This window comes from Salvelinus namaycush, unplaced genomic scaffold, assembly GCF_016432855.1.
Source record: "Salvelinus namaycush isolate Seneca unplaced genomic scaffold, SaNama_1.0 Scaffold799, whole genome shotgun sequence".
Lineage (NCBI taxonomy): Eukaryota > Metazoa > Chordata > Actinopteri > Salmoniformes > Salmonidae > Salvelinus > Salvelinus namaycush.
In genome coordinates, this window is record NW_024061529.1 from 80205 (window position 1) to 102029 (window position 21825).

A 21825-nucleotide genomic window follows, 5' to 3' on the forward strand; every position below is an offset into this window, starting at 1 on the left:
ATCACCTGAGTCAGGAGTGTCTTCATTTGGAATCGAATTTAGGCCGCTCAAATCAGCTCTGACTTCTGTCAGTGTTCTGGAAGGAATTGGAGCTGGAGTGCAATGTGTTAGGTGGTGCCAAGGTGCGCCTGATTTACCTTTGACCTGAACTGAGTGTGAAGTAACCTCCTTCACTTCGTACGGTCCAGTCCACCTGGGTTCCAGCCACTTTCTCTTGTGGACTTTAACCCTCACCCAGTCACCAACTTTTACCTTCAGTGGTGGCGTGTCTCCCGTCAGCTCCCCCTCTTGGACCTTGCGAACCTGGGTAGAGAGTGCTGCAGAGAGTTCCGTCAGTAGTTTCACATAATCAGACATTTCAATTTGTTGTACATCAAGAGCGGGCATATGACCTCCCTCTCTTGGTGGACCAGGCATGACTCTTCCAGTCATTATCTCATGAGGAGAGAGATGGGTGCCTGCCCCTGGTGAGGCTCTCATGGCCATCAACGCCAGAGGCAGGGCTTCAACCCATGTCAACTTCGAACCTGCACATACTTTTGCTATCTTAGCTTTCAAAGTCTGATTTGAGCGTTCCACCAGGCCCTGAGATTGGGGCCTGTACACAGATCCAAATCTGTGCGTTATGCCAAATCTTTCTTCCACCTGTCTCAGGTGTTTGTTACTGAAGTGCGACCCATTGTCGGATCTGATTTGTCGTGGGATGCCATACCTGGGTATAAGTTCTGTTTGTAGCCACTTAATGACTGACCTGGCATCCTCTTTTGCTGTTGGTATTGCCTCTACCCATTTGGAGAACCTATCTACCATGACTAAGAGATAGCGTTTCCCTTTAGATACATTATCGGCGCCCATGTCGGTGTAATCTATGCTAATGTCCTGAAAACATGCATTGGGCACTGGGTATGAACCCATCGGTGTTTGATATGGTTTCTTTGAGTTGTGGCTGCCACAAATGTTGCATTCGTCACAAAATAAGTCAGTCATTCCTTTCATGTGAGGGTGCCACCAGATGTGCGAGACCTTTTGAAGGGTCTTCAGTTTGCCTTCGTGTGTGGGGCCATGTGCTTCTCGTAAGAGTTCTGGACAGAGTTTTGCTGGGGCAACCAGTCTTCCGTCGTGACATCTCCAGAGTTCATGTGGTCCCTTGGTTGCCCCTTTCTGTGCCCATACTGAGTGTTCGTAGGGTCCGGCTGAGTGTTGAAGCACCGCTATGTCTTGCTGGGTAAGCTCTGTTTGTGATAGCTCTGGTTGCAGTACCATCTGTCTGGGTGTGTAACCTCCCGCTTTCTTGGCTGCCGTATCCGCTGCATCATTTCCCACACTGACCCTAGTTTTTAATTGCTGGTGTCCTTTGCACTTCATGATGGCTACCTTTTCTGGTAATGAAACTGATGCTATTAGTTTCTCCATCTGTGTCTTGTGTTTGATTGGGAGATTTCCTGTTGTTGTAAAGTTTCTTCTCACCCATTGGGGTCCATCAGTGTGGACTGCTCCATGAGCATAAGCTGAGTCTGTGTAGATGTTTACAGTTTTTCCTTTTGCTCTAATGAGAGCCTGTGTCAATCCTATGATTTCTGCCAATTGGGCAGATGCTGGCTGAGGGATGATGGCCGATTCAAGGGTGACATGTGAACCGTCTGGTAGTTGCTGTACCACTGCATAAGCTGCAATGTTACCTTCCTCTCCTTTGTAGCAGCAGCCATCAGTGTACAGCCATTGGTCGGGATTGGTCAGTGGTTCATTCTTCAGGTCTGGTCTCAGTTTTAGTTCTTGTGCCGCTCTTTCAGCACAAGAGTGGGGCAGTCCTTCTTCTGCGTTGAGTGCATCTGCCATATTTTTGTCGGTGTTAACAAACGCGATGTGTGACTGAGTGCATTTGTTCTGGATCTTGGTTTTTCTTTCAGCACTGAACGTGAATTCTTTGCTCATCAGATACGCAGCAACGCCATGATGGGTGTGGATCTCCAATGGATGACACATCACGAGGTGAGCTGTTTTTTCAATAGCTTTCGCTACTGCAGCAACGTATCTGGAGCATGTTGTCTGTCCTACCTCAATGTGGTCAAGTTTGGAGGAGTGGTACATCAATACCCTTCTCTCCCCCTCTTGTTTCTGGAATAGGACGGACGAGGTGAATCCTTCCTTTTCAGAAACATCCAAATGGAACTTGTTCTTGTAATCAGGTGCAGTCAAAGCTGCTGCCGCTGATAGATCAGTTTTCAGGAGTGCAAAAGCTGTTGACGCTTCAGGCGTCCAGGCCAGGGGAGAATGGAGGTTCCTGGGTCCAGCATCACGCACTATCTCTCTCAGTGGTTCAGTTCTGGCTGTATAGTCAGGGATATGCGTTCGGCTGTAACCCGTCAAGCCTAGGAAAGACAACATCCCAGAGACAGTGATTGGGCGTGAGTGATGGAGAATGGAGTCTCTGTGGGACTTGGAAAGTCCCGCTCCATCTCCTGAGATTTCTCTTCCAAGGAAAAGCACAGTTCTTCGACAGGACTGTACTTTGCTCAGCTTGACCTTGTATCCTTTGGTAGCAAGGAAGTCCAGTAGCGTTTTTGTCATTTGTAGGCAGAGATCAGAGGTAGGAGCTCCAAGCAGGAGGTCGTCCACGTATTGAATCAGAACCACACCTTCTGGGATTTCCAGTTCAGACAGGTGAGTCTTCAGGATGTGGTTGAAAATTCCTGGGGAACACCTGTAACCTTGTGGAAGAACAGCGTACGTGTACTGTTGGTTTTCATAGGTGAACGCAAAGAGTGGTTGAGATGCTTCATCCAGAGGAATGCTGAAAAAAGCATTAGCCAGGTCCACTACCGTGAAGTACTGATGCTTGGGTGAGAGATTGCTCAGTGTGATGTGAGGGTCAGGGACAGGCAGGTCGATGGGTGCAGTAACGTCATTTACCGCTCGGAAGTCTTGGACCATCCGGTATGTTTCACCACCAGCTTTCAAGACCGGCAGAATGGGCGTGTTCCATGGAGAGACAGTGCGATAGATGACTCGCGTTGCCAGGAGGCCATCTATGGTTGGCTTGATTCCAATAGTCTGCTCAGGTTTCAAGCGATATTGTGTTCGGTAAACAGGTGTCTGATTTGGGTTCAGTAGGGTGATGGCGACTGGGGCAACTTGGAGCTGACCCACATCGAATGGGGACGTGGTCCAAATTTTCTCATCAATAGTGGAGATCAGTGCTTCCGATGAGGGATGGTCAGTGTATGGTTTCCCATGATGTCTTGGCAGGGGTAGACGTTCAGGAAGACATTGTTCTTCAGTGTCTAGGTACAGGAATCTCCACATATTTTCAGAGGTGGCCTTGTGTATGCCTGGTGATGAGGTGGGCTCCCAGGTTAGTTTGGATGCCCGCCTGATCATGGGACCTAGGCTTCGTGCTTCAAAACCATTGCCCACAGCAAGCGTGACATGAGGTGCCGACTCTTCACCCAACATGTACCAGGTCTTCAGGTGTGGTTGTAGGATAACCGGTGCTGCCACCCCCTCTGGGCCACACACAATGGTGCAACACCTGATAGTTGGTGTCAGGTGCATCATGTTTTCGTCCCAGTCGTCTGTATAGGGGCAATCATCAGTATCCGTTACATTGAGTGTACAATGGATCTCAGCTTGTGGAGTCTTATATGGATGTAGAGTGTAGATCTGTGATTTCAGTTGGTTGAACTTGAACTGGATGTGTGGGGTGGCCGGCCCCATGGGAGTTAATTTCAGCCAGTACACTTCTTGGGTTTCGGACATTAAAGGGGTCGGCAGGAGTGGCATCATTATGATTCTTACCGGGTGATCAGGTGTTGAGGAGGGTGGGTGGGTGGATACTTCCACCCCACCCTCAGTAAGGTATATGGTGCACCCCATTTTACATAACAGGTCCCTCCCTAGTAGATTGATTGGGCAGTTGGGGCAATACAGGAACTGGTGTTGCAACTGAGAGTTTCCCCAGGAGAAAGTCAATGGAATGGTACGTCTTTGGTTTTCGGGAGATCCAGTTACTCCCACCACCGATATGGAGTCTGATGACAGCATGTGCTGGGATCTGATTGCAGAATAGGTGCACCCCGTATCTACAAGGAACTGATGGGGAACACCTCCTACCTCACACATAATAGTTGGCTCAGTGTGTAGTTGAAAATGTTGTTTTCCCCCTCCTGCCGCAGGTCTCCCTTCTGCCGCAGGTGGTGGGCATCTTCATGGCCAGGGCATTGTGTCTCCAGCCATTCCCTGGAACTGAGGTTGGTTGTATCCTCCCTGCTGCTGCTGTTGCATGTGAGTAGGTCCTGGGTGGTTGTATGCTGGTGTTGGTGTTGCTGGTTGCATATAGTTTGGTCCGGATTGGTGGTGATGGTAGTGTTGCGGAGGTGGGTATCCCCCACTTCCTCTTCCCCGTCCCCTACCTTTCCATGCACGTTGTGGTGCAGAGAGTGGCTGTTGACACTCCCGTGAGTAGTGGCCAGGGGTACCACAGTTGTAGCAGGGCCCTTTAGTCGGACCCCGTTGTTCCCATCTAGTGTATGGCTGTTGTTGCTGCTGGGGGGGTGGGTATTGTCCCACCATTGGTTGAGTCCCTGTTGGAACAGGGAGTGGTGCAGCCTGCTGTTGAATCATCTGTGAGACAGTCTGTGCAACTATTTGAGAGATGTCAGGTTTAGAGTCAGGTTCCGGTGTTTCTTCAGCCACCATCTGTTTCTTTGGTCTGTCCCCCTTCTGTGCTTCTTTGAGTTGTAGCTTCAAGAGCTGAACTTGAAGGGACTGGAACTGGCTCTCAGCACCCCCTTTTTCCTTGTTGTGTTGGGTCACATGGTGATGCACATGCGTATTGAATTGTGTCAGAGGGAGTGCAATCAGCCCCACGGTTCCTCTGAGTTTGGTTTTTACATCACCTGGGCACCCATTCACCACCATGTCTTTCCACATGTTGAGAGTGGTGTCCGTGTGATCGAATGGTTCATCGTGGACTGATCTCCAGGTGGTTTTGGCCCTGTCCAGGTATGCTGCTGGATGCTCACCTGGATTGATGGTAAATGAAGACAGGGTGGCATGGTTTCTTTCTGTAGGGTATGCTCTGCGCAGTTCCCCCCATAGTATGGTCCTAAAGTGGTCCAATGGCAAGGTAGGCTGGTCGTCGTCCAGGTTGGCTGCTGTTATGAGAGCGGTCATTGTGCCATGGTCGGTTGCTCTGGCTAGTAGTGCTTTCATATCTCCTAGGCAGAGATTCAGACCCGAGGTCAGAGTCTGAAGTTGGAGTAGCCATGCTGAGGCCCCTCCATGCAGACTGGGCATTTGTTCCATAATTGTGGTCAAGTCAGTCATTTTCCAAGGTTGGTACTCTAAGAAGCGTGGATCAGCTGCTGGGCGTAGGGGAAGCATGCAGGCTCCACCCCGTTCAGAGTCCCAGTGTTCTCTGGTGGTCACTCCTTTAGCTTTCAGTCCAGCCTGCCGGGCGGACGTTCGGGTGGTGGTTGCCCTCTGGGTGTCGGTCACGTCCGTCACCTTACCATTCATTATGCCTTCGATGTGGTATTCACCCATCCCTTCTCCTTCGACGCCCATCATTCCTTTCGCTAGGGCTATCGATTCACTTAGTTGTCTTCTTAGGTTTTGTATTTCGTATTCAACCTCTACACTGGTGGGTGCGTTTCTGTTACTGTCCTCATCATTTTCCGTTGCCTGGCTCACGTGGCTTTGGCAGGATCCTTCCTCAGCTTGGAGGCTGCGCGGGGAACACTCTCGGTAGTAGGTGGGGTTAGGTTGTGAGGGGAAGCACACACCTCCATCTTTATTTTTCAGACTCATGAGAGAGCCCACAGACTCTCTGAGGTCTATCAGGTGGGGTCCGGTTCCGGGGAAAACCCCGGAGTTGCATTGGGAGGTGTTCCCTGGATCTGGAGTGCTGGTGGTGGGGAGTTGCTCACACATAATCTGCCCTCCTGTTATTCCAAAACTCATAGCCCCCTTCAGCTGGCCTGCCTGTACACTTAGAACAGGGGCCTGTATTGCGGGCTGGGTCCTGGTGAGGAAAGGGTTACCATTGAACGGGTTGTGAGACGGGCCTTGTTGATTATGGCCCATTGAATATGGTGGAGGTTGGGCCCCCTCTATTGGTATTTCTGGATATAGTGTGGGAGGAGCAGACGCCGTGTTGGTGTTGTCAGCTTGGGGGGCTGTGGGAGAATAGTCGTGTGTAGCTTTGGTATCTGCTGACGTTTCAGAGACCATGCACATCATGTCTGGTTTGTTATTTGGTAGCACCCTCCTAGTCTCCTCTATCGCCCATGTCCCTATTCTTAGTTCCGCTTCTGCTCTCTCTCTCTCTTTTTTGCCCTCGTTTTTAAACATGTGTGTCTTGTTCCTCTCTGTCTCACTTGCTCTTGCTTTCTCCACTGCTTCCTCTAGCCCTCTCTGCATGGATTGGAGTTTCCCCCCTGTAGGGGTTCCCCCGCTAAAGTAGCCTGCTTGTGTCCATTGTAGTTTTATCCCTTCCCACACTTTCTTCACTTTCCTGTACTGTTCTTTACCTCCCGCTCTATCAATCATACTCTGATCTAAATACTCATTGAATTTAAGTTTGGGCATGGTGGATGCAGTCATTTGATCTAATTCGTCTAATAATATGTATAATGCGTTATCTAGGTTTAGTCAGTCCTTTACTATGTGGTGTTTATTTCTATCTTTGTATACTTAGCCCGTCCTTGGTCGAAACCAGGGATGTATTCGTGGTGCAGCCACAGACTTATCTCTTGTGTCCCACCCTCGTACACAAAGAGTTAATGAGTATGTGGTGATATCGTCGGGGGTGTGTTATCGGAATCTGTTCAGTGATTTATATAAGCATTTTCTAAAAATGATTCGGCAATATCCTTTTGGAACAATATATTAGTAAATTCAAGCGGTTCTATAACAATTGTCAGAATAATTTTAGCACTTTGGGAAATACCAACAGCACAAAGAGGGAAAAAGCAAAGTCAGCATTCAGCACGGCGGCTGGGTTAATTCACAGCTCGGCGGCTGGTATGAGCAGTATTTGGGCTCAGCGGCCGTAAATGTTACCCCGTTTATGTATTCTTAGTATGGCAATTATTCCCCAACAAATGTTTTCTCTCTATTTAATCGTCAATATACTCCCAATCTCTGGACAGTAGAACGTCAAAACTGACTATGGTTACAAATAAATTTTTCCGACTTCACTTCATACATAACCTATTTAAAATAGGACGGTTTTCTATGCAGATTTCAGTCCATTTAACTTCACTTCATACATAACCTGATCAACAGGACGGTTTTCTATGCAGATTTCAGTTCATTTATCATTTAACTTCACTTCATACATAACCTATTTAAAATAGGACGGTTTTCTATGCAGATTTCAGTCCATTTAACTTCACTTCATACATAACCTGATCAACAGGACGGTTTTCTATGCAGATTTCAGTTCATTTATCATTTAACTTCACTTCATACATAACCTATTTAAAATAGGACGGTTTTCTATGCAGATTTCAGTCCATTTAACTTCACTTCATACATAACCTGATCAACAGGACGGTTTTCTATGCAGATTTCAGTTCATTTATCATTTAACTTCACTTCATACATAACCTGATCAACAGGACGGTTTTCTATGCAGATTTCAGTTCATTTAATTCATATGGTCAATACAACAATAAATCATAGAATGTTCTACTCAACACAAGATATCTTTTGAAGTATACCCACAACAGTTTAGTAACAATTTAGCAACGATTCATACTCACACTCAGTACTACTGATCAAAATTTTGGTCATACTAAAATACAATATGCAGATTTTGATTTAACAGGCTCTGCTTACCTTTTAGTTGAGCGCTCTGATCAGTTTCCTGAGGCAAGTCGAATGGTTGAAGATCTCCTGGACTGCAGGTCACTCTTCCGTCTGATTTGCGCTCAATGATTTGTCTCCTCTCACACCAACTTGTCATAGATCGAAATCAGATGTTGAAACCATCCTCTGCTACCAAGTTTTGTTGATGAATAACTACCTGAGAGAGACCAAATCAAGACGCTGGACAGAGTGGATTTCAGTTGTAGCAAAATGGCAGGTTTATTGAGTCAAAGATATCTTGTCCTGCAGTTTATCGTGCACGGACCTAATCATATGGCTCTTAAGGAGTCAGCTGAAAAAGGGTAGCCTAAACAGAGATTACAGCAGATTTTATACATGGAACAATGTAGGTAGAGTCTCTTCGTGTTGGTCTTCTGACTGGTCCTGAAGAGTTGGAGGCGGGTCTGCTCTGGCCATAGCAGTAGCCCCATTGGTGCACAGCAGAGTCCTCTGCTCTTGGCACCCGACCAGTAGAGAGGGGAGTGAAGTGTGTGTGTTCATGCGATGATGAAATATTTGTGTGTCCAGGAGTCATGAGATAAGGGGAACTGTAACTGGCCGTTACTGTCTGGGGCTAGGGGGTTTCCTGATTAGGGGGATGTGAGCAATTACTTAAGTCAGGCGGTTTAGTTTGGCGCTCTAATACTGTCTTGTGCGGTTAGTGTCTTTGTGACAAAATGGGGAACCATGTGTTATGCAACAACAATCTTGTGTCTTAGCAATGGGGTGTGTTGTGCAAGCTTTAATCCTATGGTCACAAGCAGGCTCTAAATCAGCCTAGGCCACCTAAATCATGTTTAATATATGTGCTTGATTTATGAGCTATGTATATGAATATATGTATATATGACACCTCCTCCACGTCTCCTGATGTACTGGCCTGTCTCCTGGTAGCGCCTCCATGCTCTGGACACTACGCTGACAGACACAGCAAACCTTCTTGCCACAGCTCGCATTGATGTGCCATCCTGGATGAGCTGCACTACCTGAGCCACTTGTGTGGGTTGTAGACTCCCGTCTCATGCTACCACTAGAGTGAAAGCACCGCCAGTATTCAAAAGTGACCAAAACATCAGCCAGGAAGCATAGGAACTGAGAAGTGGTCTGTGGTCACCACCTGCAGAACCACTCCTTTATTGGGGGTGTCTTGCTAATTGCCTATAATTTCCACCTGTTGTCTATTCCATTTGCACAACAGCATGTGAAATTTATTGTCAATCAGTGTTGCTTCCTAAGTGGACAGTTTGATTTCACAGAAGTGTGATTGACTTGGAGTTACATTGTGTTGTTTAAGTGTTCCCTTTATTTTTTTGAGCAGTGTATATAAAAGTATGTGTACACCCCTTCAAATTAGTGGATCTGGCTATTTCAGCCACACCTGCTGCTGACAGGTGAATACAACTGAGCAAACAGCCATGCAATCTCCATAGACAAACGTTGGTAGTAGAATAGCTCACTGAAGAGCTCAGTGACTTTCAACATGGCACCGTCATAGGATGCCACCTTTCCAATAAGTCCATTTGACAAATTTCTGCCCTGCTAGAGCTGCCCCGGTCAACTGTAAATGCTGTTATTGTGAAGTGGAAACGTCTAGGAGCATCAATGGCTCAGCCGCGAAGTGTTAGGCCACACAAGCTCACAGAACGGGACCGCTGAGTGCTGAAGCGCATAGCGTGTAAAAATCATCTGTTGTCAGTTGCAACATTCACTACCAAGTTCTAAATTGCCTCTGGAGGCAATGTCAGCACAATAACTCTCAGTTGGGATCTTCATGAAATGGGTTTCCATGTCCGAGCAGCCGCAAACAAGCCTAAAATCATCATGCGCAATGCCAAGCGTCGGCTGGAGTGGTGTATAGCTCGCTGCCATTGGACTCTGGAGCAGTGGAAACGCGTTCTCTGGAGTGACGTATCTGGATTTGGTGGATGCCAGGAGGACTGCCCCAATGCATAGTGCCAACTGTAAAGTTTGGTGGAGGAGGAATAATGGTCTGGGGCTGTTTTTCATGGTTCGGACTAGGCCCTTTAGTTCCAGTGAAGGGAAATCTTAACGCTACAGCATACAATGACATTCCAGAAGATTCTGTGCTTCCAACTTTGTGGCAACAGTTTGGGAAGGACCTTTCCTTTTTTAGCATGACAGTGCCCCTATGCACAAAGTGAGGTCCATACTGAAATGGTTTGTCGGTCGGTGTGGAAGAACTTGACTGGCCTGCATAGAGCCCTGACCTCAACACCATCGAACACCTTTGGGATGAAGTGGAACGCCGACTGCGAGCCAGGCCTAATCACCTAACGTCAGTGCCCGACCTCACTAATGCTCTTGTGGCTGAAGTCCCCGTAGCAATGTTCCAACATCTAGTGGAAAGCCTAACCAGAAGAGTGGAGGCTGTTATATCAGGTGTCCACATCATTTGTGTCATGTAGTGTACCATCACACAGACGCAAACACCCACAAACACAGTTGTTGTTTTGTTGCCCTTATCTGTGCAGCATGCTGTTTCCACTGTGCTTACTCAATTAGCAGAATAGTACTCAATGTTCTCTTTATCTTTCTCAGCATTTAACAGTCTCTTTTAATCTTATTTTTCTTGAGTTACATTTTTATTTTAAAAAATCCTTCAATCCACCTTTTGGCTTTACTCTCTTGTCTCTCTCCTTTTATATTTTTGTCCCCCCCACCCCAGTCTCTTTCCGGGTCTGGGATGTCCATAGATATCGTCCCCACGTGTCTACTGCAGGTACTGCGAACTTGTACGTCTTCTTTTCAACCTCCCTTCGCCGTCTCTTTCTCTTTATTTCCTTATACTTTGGGTGTTAAAGCATGTTTCTAAACACTGGCCCAGGGCCAGTTAGGTGATTGTTAGGGTTTGGCTAGCGCATGTGTGGTGCAAAATGGCTGCCGTAGCATCACCCAGGTGTGAGCTGAGGTGTTTCTCCTGTACAATGTGAGGTTCTGAATTATGCATTACAACCCAATACTATATGTGATTGTGATTGAATACTCAATGTGATTGAATATTAGCAACTGTTGGCCTGGGCGCCTGGGTGTCTGTGTGTGTGTGCTGGAAGTAACAGTTAGCCCCCAGATAAGTGTGCTGGGAAGCTGTGGTTAGCCTTGAGCGAGAACAGTGTGCTTTTGTATACAGGTGCAAATAGCTCAGACAATGTTGCAGAGCTGTCTGACCTCAGTCTCTGGGGTGAGGGAGCGTAATCTACACAGCAACAGCGCCGGGACACCAAAGAGCGCAAAGAGGCTAGGACTAGCCTGAGCGCCGGTGATAGGCTGGGTGAGTCTAAACCACGCCCAGTCTCTACTCTGACAGGCCGGCTCGGAAGCGGGAACTATCTCTGTCATGAGTATATTATAATATCTTTGTCAGGAACAAGTCAGTTCTCTGTTCTACCCTGCGGGGTGGTGCAGTGAACCCGTATATACGAAAATTGCATTTGCCATTTATTACTTAGTTAATAAAAAGTACATAGCATACAATTAGTGACTCATTGTCATACTTGTCCTTATACCAGATTGAATTGACGCAACCCTAACAACAATGTAAAGCACTTTGAGCACCTAGTAGGAAAACACTAGGTGTATATAAATCCAATCCATTAGAGATCAACCGATTTATTTTTCAACACCGATATTGATTATTGGAGGACCAAAAAAATCTGATTTTTATATATATATTTGTAATAATGACAGTTACAACAATACTGAATGAACACTTTTATTTTATGTCACACCCTGGTCTCTGTTATATTGATTTTCTTTATTAGTTTAGTTAGGTCAGGGTGTGACATGGGATGTTTGTGTGTTTTTCTAGTTTAGGGTGTGTGTATTGTTTAGGGGGTTGTGTATGGGGTTGTGTTCAGTAGAGAGGTCTAGGAAAGTCTATGGTTGCCTGGTTTGGTTCTCAATCAGAGACAGCTGTTTATTGTTGTCTCTGATTGGGAGCCATATTTAAGGCAGCCATAGACTTTAGGTGATTGTGGGAAATTGTCTATGTTCTATGTTGCATGTGTGCACTTAGTTCGGTTTAGCTTCACGATCGTTTGTTTTGTTCGTTTATAAGTGTTTGTTTTTTCCTTTATTAAAAGATGTATTTTTTCCACGCTGCGCCTTGGTCCACTCATTCGTCTCATAACAATCGTGACATTTTAACTTAATATAATACAAAAATAACATCTATTTAGTCTCAAATAAATAATGAAACATGTTCAATTTGGTTTACATAATGCAAAAACAAAGTGTTGGAGAAGAAAGTAAAAGTGCAATATGTGCCATGTAAAAAAGCTAACGTTTAAGTTCCTTGCTCAGAACATGAGAACATATGAAAGCTGGTGGTTCCTTTTCACAAGAGTCTTCAATATTCCCAGATAATACGTTTTTTTTGTTGTGGTTATTATAGGACAATTTCTCTCTATAACATTTGTATTTCATATACCTTTGACTATTGGATGTTCTAATAGGTAATTTAGTATTGCAAATATCAAATATCAAATCATAGACTTAATATAATAAACTCAGAAATAGAAGCCTTTGGTCATTAATATGGTCAAATCCGGAAACTATCATTTTGAAAACAAAACGTTTATTCTTTCAGTGAAATACGAAACCGTTCCATATTTTATCTAACAGGTGGCATCCCTAAGTCTAAATATTGCTGTTACATTGCATAATTATGTACATTTCTGGCAAATTAATTACGGTCTTTGTTAGGAAGAAATGGTCTTCACACAGTTCGCAACGAGCCAGGCAGCCCAAACTGCTGCATATACCCTGACTCTGCTTGCACAGAACGCAAGAGAAGTGACACAATTTCCTTCGTTAAAATACATTCATGTTAGCAGGCAATATTCACTAAATATGCAGGTTTAAAAAAATATATACTTGTGTATTGATTTTAAGATAGGCATTGATGTTTATGGTTAGGTACACATTGGTGCAACAACAGTGCTTTTTTCGCTAATGCGCTTGTTAAATCATCACCCGTTTGGTGAAGTAGGCTATGATTTGATGATAAATTAACATGCACCGCATTGATTATATGCAACGCAGGATAAGCTAGTAATATCATCAACCATGTGTAGATAACTAGTGATTATGTTAAGATTGATTGTTTTTTATAAGATAAGTTTAATGCTAGCTAGCAACTTACCTAGGCTCCTTTCTGCACTCGCGTAACAAGTGGTCAGCCTGCCACGCAGTCTCCTCGTGGAGTGCAATGTAATCGGCCACAATCGGCGTCCAAAAATGCCGATTACCGATTGTTATGAAAACTTGAAATTGCCCCTAATTAATCGGTCAACCTCTACAATCCATGAATATGATTGTTATTTTAAGCTAACTCTAAGGAGCACTCTACCTACCTGCAGCCAGAGAGCCTACTTCATGGCTCTATGCCCATAGTCCACCCTCTCTTATGTAACAGTTGCCCATCTTTGTTGTAGCGCTAAAAGATAGGTCTGTAAACACCAAACAGTCGAGTGATGTTTACAGGCCTTTACCCTCCCCCATTACATCTCTGGTGTCAAAGGAGGGGTGAGACCGGAGTATTGTTGAGGGAACTGTATATGCATGAATGGTGTTTTCGTCTTGACTCAAATTACATGAATTCTCTCTCTCCCTCTCTTTGTTTGCTCTCCGCTCGGACTCGACTGGCCACTCAGCAGGGCGAGGATCGCTCCTCCTCCCTGTCTCCCACAGGTAAGACACCAGTCACACTATTCCTCCATTTCCCTCTACGGTTACATCACGGCTGCCATACACTGCTCGGTGCAGCTTGTCCTACTGGCTTCCAGGGAAACCAGATTATAAATGGATGTGAACTTGAGCGGCTTCCAACACACTCCTCTCTCTCCTTACTAATTTATGTATTCCAAATTGACCACTACCCCCTAGACGTTCCTGTGGATCTGAAAGAATTTTACTATTCACTCTGCCGCTCTCCCACCTGCTCACATCCTGTTCTGCTTGCAGCCCTCCAATCACCTTCTTACCCCGGCCCTGTTGCCCCGCCCTCCTGCCAGGGGCCCGCCCAGCGGCCAGACAGCTTCTTGTTTCGCCTCAGCCAGAAGGAAGAGCAGAGGAGAGGTATGTCACCGGATCACAACCTCTGGATCTTGCTGCATGGCCTTGGGAGCTTTCAGAAGAGAGTGTTGGTACCTCTTGAGCGTGCAATGCGCATGTCACAATTGAGTGTCGTATGTGACATTGTTCTGGTAACTGTGTCTGGGCTGATAGACATGTCTGGATGGGATCCTGCAAAGTCACTGAGCAACACTGTAGATAGTTGATCAAAATAGAAGGGGGGCAGTGGGGAATAATTTTCAACATGGACAGATTTCTATGTTTTAAATGGGGGAGGGGAAATTGTCGGCTTTTTGACTTGTACGTATGATGTATGATGTTCAGCTCTGTTGGTTTTCTGATCCCATCTGTTACTTTGAGTGCTGTCTGACTATAGGTCACAGCCTGTCTGTTGCTGTAGAGTTCCGCCTGTATGTTGCTGTAGAGTTCCGTCTGTCTGTCTGCTGTAGAGTTCCGCCTGTCTGTCTGCTGTAGAGTTCCGCCTGTCTGTCTGCTGTAGAGTTCCGCCTGTCTGTCTGCTGTAGAGTTCCGCCAGTCTGTCTGCTGTAGAGTTCCGCCAGTCTGTCTGCTGTAGAGTTCCGCCAGTTTGTCTGCTGTAGAGTTCCGCCAGTCTGTCTGCTGTAGAGTTCCGCCAGTCTGTCTGCTTTCTGCTTTCTGCTTCTGCTTTCACCAGCTTTTGATCTTGTATGTGTATGTTTGAGCCTGTCTGGTTCTGCCTTCCCCCCCAGGTGATGGTGCCGCCCCCAGGCCGGAGCCTGAAGAGGTGACCCCTACCCAGCCTCAAGGCCCCATGGGAGAGGAGGCTGCTCTGGTGGAGCAACTGCGGAAGGTGAACAACACCCGACAAACAGATTCTCCCGCCTTTTGACCAAGCCATTAGGGCCTGGAGTTTCTACTGGGTTCCTTGGCCCATATACATAAAGCATTTCAGAGAAGTGCTGAAATAGAATCAGTCTTTCCTTTCAGATCATAATTAGATGGACACGGGATCTGATCCTAGAACATCACTATTACTCTAAGATGCTTTATGAGCCCAGGTCAGATCACAAAGTCAGGAAAAACTCCTGGCCCTACTTGTGCTAATCCCCCTGAAATTGTGTCCTGCTCTATTTTGTAGAACATAGAGTCGCGTCTGAAAGTGTCCTTGCCCAGCGACCTGGGAGCAGCACTGACCGACGGGGTCGTCCTCTGCCATCTGGCAAATCATGTGCGGCCACGATCCGTACCCAGCATCCATGTGCCCTCCCCTGCTGTGGTGAGTGTTTGTGTGTGCACTTTATGCGTGTGCTGTGCGTGCATACCATACGTGCATTAGTGAGATGCCAGTTTTAGGATGAATTTAGTCAGTCAGGAACACTACACTTCAAGCATATCAATACAACAATGCTCCTTTTTACTTTGCCATACATTTGCATTTGGGTTATGATCAGACACTGTATATGTCCCAAATAGCACCCTATTCCCTACATAGTGCACTACTGTGACCGTAGGCCCTGGTCAAAAGTAGTGCACTATACAGGTAATAGGGTGCCATTTGAGACAAGCCGATGTCGTTGTGCTTATCGTTGTCTCTGTCCATCAAGCCCAAACTGACGATGGCCAAGTGTCGGCGGAACGTGGAGAACTTTCTGGAGGCGTGTCGCAGGATCGGGGTTCCACAGGTAAGACCTTCACACTAGTTGAATAAAGGACTGGTATACAACTCACTAGTCCTCATGCTAAAACGTCTGTGTGTTTGTGATGGGTTAGAAAAAGCATGTGATACAAGAGAACCTGTACTGACGGACTGTTCTTCAGATTTTAATTTGCTAGCAGCAGACGGTGATCTCGCCAATTTAGTTAAATACCTAAAGGCTACTTTCAGTGCAGGTTTTTCTCTTCTGTCATAAGATTTCTTCCCTCTACTACGCTGCTTGTTGTATCAACACTAACGTTTAGCCTAGTTCTCTGTCCCTGCTCTTTTTATCAGTTGACTCCAGCTAACTCAACTGGCAACCTGCAGAGCTTTTGTAAACTTGACTTGGAGAGCCGCTTGCCTGTTACTAACAGTAACTTTCTCTTTCTGCTCCTCCGCTCTTCTTCCTTTTAACCGTAACACTTCCCCCTCAAACTCATCTTCCATCTGTCCGTCCAAACACACAACTCCCCTATCTATGTAATTGTATCCTTTGCCTGCCCATTCTCTCCCCTGCTTCATCTCCCATGGGACAGGAGAGGCTGTGCACAGTGGAGGAGGTTCTGGATGGCCGGGGAGGCTGTGTTTACGGGACGCTGGGGGTCCTGCTTTCCATGGCTCCTCCCCCCCTCCTAATGCCTTCTCCCCCGGCCCAGCTGGCAGGCTTCGCCCTCTTCTATCTGTCCACCATGTCTGTGCTGTGTGCCCTGTACTGCAACCTGGTGCCCCACCTCTGAACTGTCTGTCTGGACCACACAACCCCTTCCTCACCTTACCCAACTGGCTCTCCACCACTCGTACACACACATGCGCGCTCACACACCACTCGCACTCCTACGCGCTTCTCATTTCATATTGCGCCGACTCCCATCACCACAGCGGTATCCATTCAGACGCAGCAGAACTCGACAAGGGAAAAACGCAAGAATGAGAGTGGACCTCTCTGTCCCACTCTACCATAACAAAGAGGAGCGCTCGCCACTGCCTGGTTTGCCATCCACTGAAAAGGGAACAACTCCATATGCCAAAAGCCATATAGTAGGTTTTATCTTTTGTTGTTCCAGTTGTTTGTTGGGGAAGGTTACTTGCTTCCACTCAAGGAGTGGCGAGGTGGACCTTCAATGCTCCCTCGTTACCCTTCTGTGATGTACTGGCACTGCCCCCATTGAGAGAGACAGCGAGACCCGGAGGTTGCTATGTTGTCAATGAGCTGTTTGCTACTGTACCTACCTACTGAACCTCCTTCTGTGCCTTAAGTTTGTCCGCCTGCCGACGTGTGTGCGTGTGTTTTTTAGATGGAACCTTCCCACCCGAAAGCGCTTCCATTGCACAGATAACATCAAAGTAGGAGTGCTTGTCATATGTAGCCTACGTGCTTCCTCCTCCCCGACTGCCTCTGAGAAGAAACAACCACGAGTAATCTGACCATTCAACGCCCTATCGCTTCTCTTCTTTCCTGACTCGAACACGGCTTCGCCTTAGCTGCAAAGTCAGTCGGACGTTTTTGCCTAATCAAGAAGAGAGCAGGTAGCCGAGGGTAATTTGTAAGCCTTTGAGTCCTTGCTGACGCACAATCAAGTATCCTACAGGCACCTTTTTCTCCTTGACTGTCTGTGATCGAGCCCCCCTCTGTCCTAACGCTCATTTTGTGGCTCCGGGGTGATGTTACCCCTAGGTACAGATCTAGGATCTGCTTCCCCAATCCTAACCTTAGTGGAACTGAAATGCTCAAATCAACCTACATTTTACATGTCGACATTAGGTAACGTTGTTGAACGTGATGTTATGAAAATGCTTTTAAAACATATGATAGGTTTTGGAGCACCTAGCACAAGCTTGGAAAGATGTGGCCACAGCCATATTGAAAAAAACGTCATGGGAATGGTAGAGCGTCTGCACCCGAACTGTACGCATGGCTTTTTGTTCAAGAAGTGAATAAACGAAAAGAGATGAGATGGAACAACAATAAAACAATAACAATCATGTTAACAAGCCTGTATTGTCCTGTCAAAAAATCCACTTGCATAAGTTTTGAGCTTAGTCAGATGTAGGCTATATAATTGTAATTTTCACATGGGCAGGGGCATCGGATCTACTGTTTCCCGACATTAGTAAGGAGCTAAATACATGACGTCCACAATAGCAAAGCAGTTAGCTAGCATTGAATAAACTTGTATAGTCCAGTCAATAACCCAATTGCACATGTTTCTGTGTTCATTCAGCGAGCAAGGTCTAGCTGTGTTAAACATTACAGTAGTTTAGACGGGCATCGATCGTACTGTTAGCCGAAGTTAGCCATCAAGCTAGCTAAGAGCAAAAAGCTTAGCAAACCGCATGGTAGTGCCCACAATAATAGTCACTTTTGTAGGCACATGGTGTACACTATGCATAAAACAGTATTCAATATGGTTTGCAGTGAGGGACTTCAGATGTGCCAAACCTAAGCGAGGCTAGCTGGGCTAGAAACAGCTGACTAGTAAAACAAGTATTCAGTTAATGCAAGCTAACGTTAGCTACAGACATGTAGGTTGTTAAATGTCCACTCCTATTAAATCAATTGCAGCTAGTAGTCAGACTTACCACACGATGCTGCCAGTATCCATAGTAAAATTCTGCACTGTCGCAAGCTGTTCTGATAACATCGCTAGCTAACTAACAAAATATCCATCAATGATAGCTGAGCTTGGAGTGGTTTTGGTCTTACTACCTAGCTATGATAGCCCAACTTGCACAAGTTCATTTTTTATTTAACTATGTAAGTCAGTTAAGAACAAGTTCTTATTTACAATGACTGCCTACCAAGAGGCAAAATACCTCCTGTGAGAATGGGGGATAAAAAATTATAATGTAGGACAAAACACACATGACGACGAAAGAGACAACTACACAACATGACAGAAACACATGACAGCACAACATAGTAGCAACACATCATGACAACATCGCCACATGGTAGCAGCACAAACATGGTAGATAACAATAGATCGTGTTAAGCAACCACAAGTGTCAGTAAGAGTGTCCATGATTGAGTCTTTGAATGTTGAGATTGAGATAAAACTGTCCAGTTTGAGTGTTTGTTGCAGCTCGTTTCCAGTCGCTAGCTGCAGCGAACTGAAAAGACGAGCGGCCCAGGGATGTGTGTAATTTGGGGACCTTTAACAGAATAGGACTGGCAGAACGGGTGGAGTATGTGGAAGATGAGTGTTGCAGTAGGCATCTCAGATAGGGGGAGTGATGCCTAAGAGGGTTTTATAAATAAGCTTCAACCAGTGGGTCTTGCGCTGGGTATACTGAGATGGGAGTATAGAGTGCAAGGATGTGTCCTATAAGGAGCATTGGTGGCAAATCTGATGGCCGAATGGTAAAGCACATCTAGCCACTCGAGAGCACCCTTACCTGCTGATCTATAAATTACGTCTTTGTAATGTAGCATGGGTAGGATGGTCATCTGAATTAAGGTTAGTTTGGCTGCTGGGGTGAAAGAGGAGCGATTACGATAGAAAAAAACAACTCTAGATTTTACCTTAGCCTGCAGCTTGGATATGTGCTGAGAGAATGACAGTGTACTGTCTAGCCATACTCCCAAATACAATTTATAGACATGTCTGGAAGCCACTCAAGTTCACACGGCACGCAGTAGTCAATGAGGCAATTTTCTAATGTTTTTGTTGTACTGGTTTAAGGGTTTGAACTTGCTTCTTTATCACATTTGGTTATCAAAAGCCCTTTTAACTTACTACAATGTTTCACTTTGTCTTTAATCTTTAGTAGTTAAAATGCTAAACTGACCCAAGATCAGTGTAGGGGCAACTTCACTCTACCCCCATTTTGTGTCTCTGGTGTGTGATGAATGTGTTTAACACTAGCCTGGTTCCAGATGCGTTTGTGCGGGTAAGATGGCACAAACAGATCTGGGACCAGTCTATGTAGGCACAAGCTGTGGTAACAATCAGCCCCAGGATATGGCAGGACTACAGTGCCTTCCGAAAGTTTTCACACCCCTTAACTTTTTCCACATTTTGTCACAAAAACGTATTGATTTCAGCGTTAAATTTTTAATTAAAAACATAATTCCACTTTAACATTATGGGGTATTGTGTGTGTTCCAACAAAATGTGGAAAAAGTCAAGAGGTGTGAATACTTTCTGAAGGCACTGTATATCGCAATGAGTGCTCTTATACCGTTCTATACGAAGACAAAGCACATATTTTGTGAGACAGAGTGAATCTGTGGTTTGTTCCAAATAGGACCCTATTCTTTATAGTGCACTACTTTTAATCAGATTCCTATGTGCCCCCTGGTTAGAAGTAGTGCACTCAATAGGGAATAGGGTGCCATTCGGGAGACGCAGGCTGTGTGTGTAGTTTGTTGTTGGTCTATGCTGAATGACAAGGAGTAATGTCTCCTCTGGCTCTGAAGAGCGGTGTGTATGTTCTCTCTGTCAGTGGTCTGTTTGCTTCCAGTGTGTGTAACCACGTGTCTATCTCTCCTGTGTCTTCTGTTGTTGACCTTTCAACTCTTTCCCAGAGCTCCTCCTTTCACAATAAAATGAACCAAATATTTGGTGTGACTTCCTTCCTCTTTGCCGCCTGTCTTCTCTCCTCGCTACTTCTGCTTGTGTTCAGCTTGTTCTCTCTCTCCTGCTCCCTCCATATTTGCTCCTGTGGGATATGTTGTTCAGTGGGTGTCTCAGTTCACAAGTCCCTACTTATTGTAACCCTGTGCCTGTGTTTGCACAACTGCTCCCTGCTCCGCTTCCATGCTCTCCTCAAGGTCATGCCGTTTGGATCCCATTCACCTCCTTTTCCATCTTATGTTGAGTTTGTCTTTCCATTTGTGTTGATTTCTGTTATCTTTTGGTAGTTTGTTATTATTTACCCATCCATTGACATACCCTTTTTTGTTCTCCCGTTTTCCCTCCTCCCTTTGTTGTCTGTGTGCGTGTGCTCTTCATCTGGCCTCAGACCCAGCTGTGCCTGCCCCTCCACATCCTGGAGGAGAGAGGGCTCCCCCTGGTGGCCGGGACTGGTACGTGCGCTCCTGGAGCTGGCCCCGCCCAAATACACAACCTCCCCTGCCACCACCACTAACCCTCTGGCCATGTAGGGCAGCAGAGTTCCACACTCACTCATGGATGGACAGATACAGGACCCACCCTCTCGCTCTCCGAATGTACGTTATATGGCTTTCCCTCTCGACCACCCCCCACTTCCCCTCAACCCTAGACCCCCCCCCCCCCCCCCCTCAACCATACAGGGTCACCCAGCCTTCCCAGACAGGTCTTCCCCAATGAAGAGAGAAGAGGGAGCACGAGTACGTCAAAGAAAGGGATGACTGTCTCTTCCTCTTGTGTCCTCACACAGACTGCTTACGACTTGCAGCCTCTAAAGACTGACGGACGAACAGATGGACAACCGAGATTGTCCCAGACAAACAGTCAGTTGGACGGCGAGTAAGAGTGGTTTTTTATTTTCTATTATTAGTCATTTGACTTCTCTCTCCATCCTCCTCTTATCTATGTTCAGTAGGGGTTGTTTTATTTTCTATTATTATTTCATCTTATTTTTCATATTCCTTTTACTTTCACATGTTAGATCCTTGCATGTCAGAGGGGTTGGGTGGGTGTATGGGGAAGGGTTAGGAGACTAGGAAGTTGTCAGGTTGCATAAGTAACCTTTTAAGGTCATGTGCTACAAAGAGCAACAATAACGGTGGTGGTCTGTCGTCATGGGAACATTGATGCTGCCAACACTTAAAATGAACCCGTCTTTTTTTTGTTTTGTTATTGTGGTCAAATCACGAGCTGGCTGAATCAAAAACCGATGCTGGATTAGAGAGAGAGAGGGCGCTCCGGGAATCTACGCTTTATACTTTCTCAAAATGTGTACAAAACATTACGAACACCTTCCTAATATTCAGTTGCACCCCCAGAACAGCCTCAATTCGTCAGGGCCTAGACTCTACAAGGTGTCGAAAGCATTCTACAGGGATGCTGGCCCATGATGACTCCAATGCTTCCCACAGTTGTCAAGTTGGCTGGATGTCCTTTGGGTGGTGAACCATTCTTGATACACACTGGAAACTGTAGAGTGTAAAAAAAACAGCAGAGTTGCAGTTCTTGACACAAACCGGTGAGCCTGGCATCTACTACCATACCCCGTTCAAAGGCACTTCTTATATCTTA

General features: G+C 46.0%; 1 protein-coding gene across 1 annotated transcript; it reads left to right on the forward strand.

Annotated features, from left to right (window-relative positions):
• The first annotated feature begins 13341 nt into the window (after positions 1 to 13341).
• On the forward strand, positions 13342 to 21036 carry LOC120042899 (DISP complex protein LRCH3-like). Its single transcript, XM_038987668.1, has 7 exons — positions 13342 to 13581; positions 13855 to 13968; positions 14694 to 14794; positions 15083 to 15220; positions 15549 to 15626; positions 20606 to 20669; positions 21005 to 21036. The coding sequence occupies exons 1-7, from the start codon at positions 13365 to 13367 to the stop codon at positions 21034 to 21036; spliced, it is 744 nt and encodes a 247-aa protein (XP_038843596.1). The 5' UTR covers positions 13342 to 13364.
• The last annotated feature ends 789 nt before the right edge of the window (positions 21037 to 21825 follow it).